The sequence below is a fragment of the Quercus robur genome, chromosome 11 (assembly GCF_932294415.1).
Source record: "Quercus robur chromosome 11, dhQueRobu3.1, whole genome shotgun sequence".
NCBI classification, from domain to species: domain Eukaryota; kingdom Viridiplantae; phylum Streptophyta; class Magnoliopsida; order Fagales; family Fagaceae; genus Quercus; species Quercus robur.
In genome coordinates, this window is record NC_065544.1 from 23,469,068 (window position 1) to 23,474,077 (window position 5,010).

The window sequence follows — 5,010 nt, forward strand, 5'->3', positions numbered from 1 at the left end:
AACTTTCACTCTCAGAGTCTTTAGCTTTTTTTCTATAATGGCTCGCTTTAGCTTTGTGGCTTTGGTTCTAATGGCAGTGCTTGTGGGCTCCGCTTTAGCCCAATCTCCTTCACAATCTCCTTCAAAGTCGCCAACACAAGCACCTGCTCCTAAAGCTTCAGCGCCGTCGCCTACAGTTAGAAAGACTCCAGTGCCAGCTCCGTCTCCGGCAGTGGTGAACTCTCCACCATCTCCTCCTCCGGCTTCTTCTGAGACTCCGTTGAGTCCTCCATCTTCCATTAGTACTACACCTACTGAAGCTCCTGTACCGGCTCAGAGCGGTGCCGTTTTGAACAGAGTTGGGTTCGCTGCTGGATCTGTGGCTGTAGCAGTATTCGCTACCGTTTTGGTGTTTTAGAAATTACAAGTGTTCTATGTTTTTTTTTTGGGTTTTGGTGTTTTATAGTATTTAATTATTCAATATTCATTCATTCACAGTGGATTTGGTCGTATTATATGTGATGTTTATTATGGTATTTACTATACCCATTAATATAATTTCTTCTCTATTCTTTTAATTCTTCAATTGTTGTTAAATATTGTGAAATTTTATGGGTTTTAATTGGGCGATTAAACGGAAATCAAGTGGTGCTCTCGAGTTCAATAAACTTGGGTAGTTAGCAGTGTGTTGCTCAAAAAAAATCGCAGCAATTGTTTTAAGAATGTACGAATACAAAAGTTACAAAAATGCAATAGAAAAAGTTTTGCTTGAAATATTTATGTAATGAATAAATAAAATGTGAATGTTCCACTAAAAATGCGATTAACAAGATAGAAACCAAAGGAAGTCTCTTAATAAGAGATATTTTCCATTTCCGCAACAGTGATATCAAAATGTTGATGGGCTTTTGAATGAACGGAAGCAAAATTAAATGACTAAATATTATTAGGGTCCTGCAACACATGGGTGGCATTTTTCATTTTGCTTAAGTTTACCAAGGAAGAACTCACAGTAAAATCTTATGTACGATGAAAAGTCCAAAGCCTAATTAAAATAGAAAATAAAAGGAGTTATAAAGCTCCTAATAAAATTGAAAAGAAAAAAAAAAACTAAAGAGAGTGAAAACTTTTGATAAAGTAAAAGTAAACCTTCGCCTAGGGTCACTACTTTATTTAGTGCCTCCCTGACTCCTTTGCCAAGCACTCTAAGTTTTTGACTCAAATTAAAAAGTTGTAAAATATGTAAAAAGAAAAAGGAAACGGTTAAAGGAAAAGACATTTGTAAACTACTGTAGAAAATTTTGTTTGGTTTTCCCTGATGGGTCGTAATCACTATCTAAGATGTAAAACACGCTGCCTTATCGTTTGAATTGAAGGAATCTGAGAGAAATGAAATGAAAATAAATAGTGTCCTTCCCTTATTTGAAAGATGCTTATCAAGATATAGAAATTTGAAATGTGAAAATCCGACATTCAAACTTGTATTTTTTTTTTAATTTTTTTTATGAATTATGTTTTTTATTTGACAACGTACAAAATATTTTACTTGTTAAACTAATTGAAATCTAGAAAATACAAATTTGTGTTTCACATTAAGAGTGCGTTTGGATTCGGCTGAAAGTTCCTTGCGTTTGCGTTTTGTTTTTTTTTTTTTTTTTTTTTTTCACTCACGCGTTTTGGGTGTTGCGGCTACTGTTCATGCACTGTTTAATGAACAGTAGCCGCAAACTTTGACTTTTCAAATTTTTTTACCAATCACAGCACATCGTGTACTGTTCACGGACCCACAAATTTCACTTTTCAGCAAATTTTTCATTAAAAATGGATCCCAGATACTATTCACACATTTAAAAATTATTTCGCTACAGTGTTTTTCAGTTTTCAGTTTTCAGCTGTATCCAAACGGACCCTAAGTAGAAATAAAAAAAGAGTTACCCAATTTGAGAAGGATTATTCCTTCACCAAACACCATTATTAATGGTTAGATATTAATTCCTAACCAAAATATATATATATATATATATACTTATTAAATAATAAAAATTTATGATACACCTTGCAATTGCATCACTCCAATTAGACAGCACTGACTAATCCAATAAAAAAATCAAACCGCGTCTTTGCAGTTTGCACTGATTGTTAATTTTTTTAAATAAAAAAGAGTAGCTCTAATATATATAAATTATTACAATTTTTGTTATGATTATCTTAATGTGTTAGATTGTGATTGAATGTTTATCATTTTAACATAAATTTATCATTTTTTCTTTATTACTCACAATCTACCATGTGAACAATTATGAGACAAATTATACTATTTTATATGGTCTTAAAATTTTCTTAAAAAAAAAAAAAAAATCACTTCTACCTCATTTTTGAAATATAGAAAAACCAAAAAGGTAATAATATCTTATTATATCCAGCCAAGACTGTTCCCTACTCATACGCTCATACTGGTCACCAAAAAAGCACCTATTACTTAGCCGTGTTTTTTTTTTAATTCTTGCTTTTTATAAAGAAACAATCTCCACCGTCCAATCCTTCTCGAGATACGTGATCGAGACGTTAGGAAATCACTATATAAACCCTACTCAGTCTCTTTTCTTCATATCTCAAACCCAAACACTCAAACTTTCTCTCTGTTTCAGTCTTTAAAACTTTCACTCTCTCTCTCTCAGGGTCTTAGCTTTTTTATTCTACAATGGCTCGCTTTAGCTTTGTGGCTTTGGTTGTAATGGCAGTACTTGTGGGCTCCACTTTAGCCCAGTCTCCTTCACAATCTCCATCAAAGTCGCCAACACAAGCACCCGCTCCTAAAGCTTCAGCGCCGTCGCCTACAGTTAGAAAGACTCCAGTGCCTGCTCCGTCTCCGGCAGTGGTGAACTCTCCACCATCTCCTCCTCCGGCTTCTTCTGATGCTCCGGTGAGTCCTCCATCTTCGATTAGTGCTCCACCTGCTGAAGCTCCTGGACCGGCGGCTCAGAGCGGTGCCGTTTTGAACAGAGTTGGGTTCGCTGCTGGATCTGTGGCTGTAGCACTATTCGCTTCCGTTTTGGTGTTTTAGAAATTACAAAGTGTTCGTTCTATTGTATTTAATTATTCATTATTCATTCATTCACAGTGGATTTGGTCGTATTATATGTGATGTTTTTTATCATGGTATTTACTATACCCATTAATATAATTTCTTCTTTATTCTTTTAATTCTGCAATTGTTGTTAAATATTGTGAAATTTTATGGGTTTGAATTGCGCGATTACACGGAAATCAATTGGTGCTTGAGTTCAATAAACTTGGGTAATTTGAAGCAGTGTGTGTTGTTCAAACAAAATCGCAGCAATTGTAGACTTTCACGAATACAAAAGTTACAAAAATGCAATAAATTTTCTTTTGCTTGAAATATTAATGTAATGAATAAATAAATTTGAAAATCATGATGGGTTCCACTAAAAATGCCAATGCCAGGTGAAATGATTTAAATTAATTTTGCACTCTCTGATTAGGAAGTCTTAAGAGATTTTCCATTTTAGCTTCACCTAAAAGGAACTCTAATTTTTCCATTTTGAATTTCACCAAATCCTTTTTCCAAAAAATAATTTGCAAAAATTCGACAGATATCATGAAAGTGATTGAAAATTTTTAATTCAAAGAAAAAAAGATTAATTCGAGTGGCGCAAGTCTTTTTTTAGTAAGGTAATATTTGCAAATATAAGGGATATCTGCAACACATAATATGGGTGGCATTTTTCATTTTGCTTAAAGTTTCATTTTCCATTTCTCACAGTATTTTTAATATTGATTCAAATATACCACAAAAAATTATTTATGTACTGAAAAAAAAAAATGCTATAAAGCTCCTAATAAAATTGAAAAAATAAATAAAAAAATAAATAAAGAGAGTGAACCTTTGGCAATTAAAGTAAAGTAAACCTTTGCCAGGGCTTAGGGTCACTTTACTCTTTATTTAGTGCCTCCTGACTCCTTTGCCTAGCAAGAAGCTCTAAAGTTTTTGACTCAAATTAAAAGTTGTAAAAATATGTAACAAGAAAAAGGAAAAGTAGCTTTCTCAAAAAAAAAAAAGAAAAAGGAAAAGTAGACGGTTAAGGGAAATGTAAGCTACGGTAGAAAATTTGTTTGGATTGCATGATGTGTCATAATCACTATTTAAGATGTAAATCATGTTGCTTACCTTTGAATTGAAGGAATTTGAGAGGAATGAAATTAATGAAAATAAATAGTAGATATTGTCATTGCCTTATTTGAAAGATGCTTATCAATATATAGAAATTAGAAATGTGAAAGTCCGACATTCAAACTAGTTTTTTTTTTTTTTGAATTTTAGGTTTTCTATTTAACAACAAAATATTTTATCCGTTAAATTAATTGAAACTTACAAAATTTGTGTTTCATAAAATATATATATATATATATATTAATATAAATATAAAGAGTTAACCAATTTAACGGATTATGCATTCATTTAACACCGTTACTAATGATTAGATACTAATTAAATAATAAAAATTTATAATACACCTTGCAATTGCATCACTCCAAATTAGACAGCACTGATTAATCCAATAAAAAATATCAAACCGTGTCTTAAACACTGATGTTAAATTTTTTTTAATAAAAAAGTAGTTCTAATACCATATAAATTATCATAATTCTTGCTATAACAATTTTAGTTGTCAAATTGTGGTTGATTGTCTATTTCTTTCACACGAATCTATCACTTTTTTTAATACTATATAAAATAGTTTGCCATATAAACAACTGTGACACAAATTGTGATGTTTATAAGACCTTAGAATTTTTTTTAAAAAAATAAATTCACTTCTATCTCTTTTTTGAAATATAGAAAAACCAGAGGTAATAATATCTTATTCTCAAAAAAAAAGAAAAAAAAAAAAGTAATAATATCTTATTATATCCAGCCAAGATTGTCAATCTGCACCGTCCAATCCTTCTCGAGATACGTGATATAGACGTTAAGAAATCACTATATAAACCCTACTCAGCCTTTCTTCT

General features: G+C 31.6%; 1 protein-coding gene across 1 annotated transcript; it reads left to right on the top strand.

Annotated features, from left to right (window-relative positions):
* Window positions 1–3,183, top strand: LOC126705913 (classical arabinogalactan protein 1-like). The gene is made up of 2 exons (XM_050405136.1): window positions 1–143; window positions 2,787–3,183. The coding sequence occupies exons 1-2, from the start codon at window positions 38–40 to the stop codon at window positions 3,041–3,043; spliced, it is 363 nt and encodes a 120-aa protein (XP_050261093.1). The 5' UTR covers window positions 1–37; the 3' UTR covers window positions 3,044–3,183.
* Window positions 3,184–5,010: the final 1,827 nt, after the last annotated feature.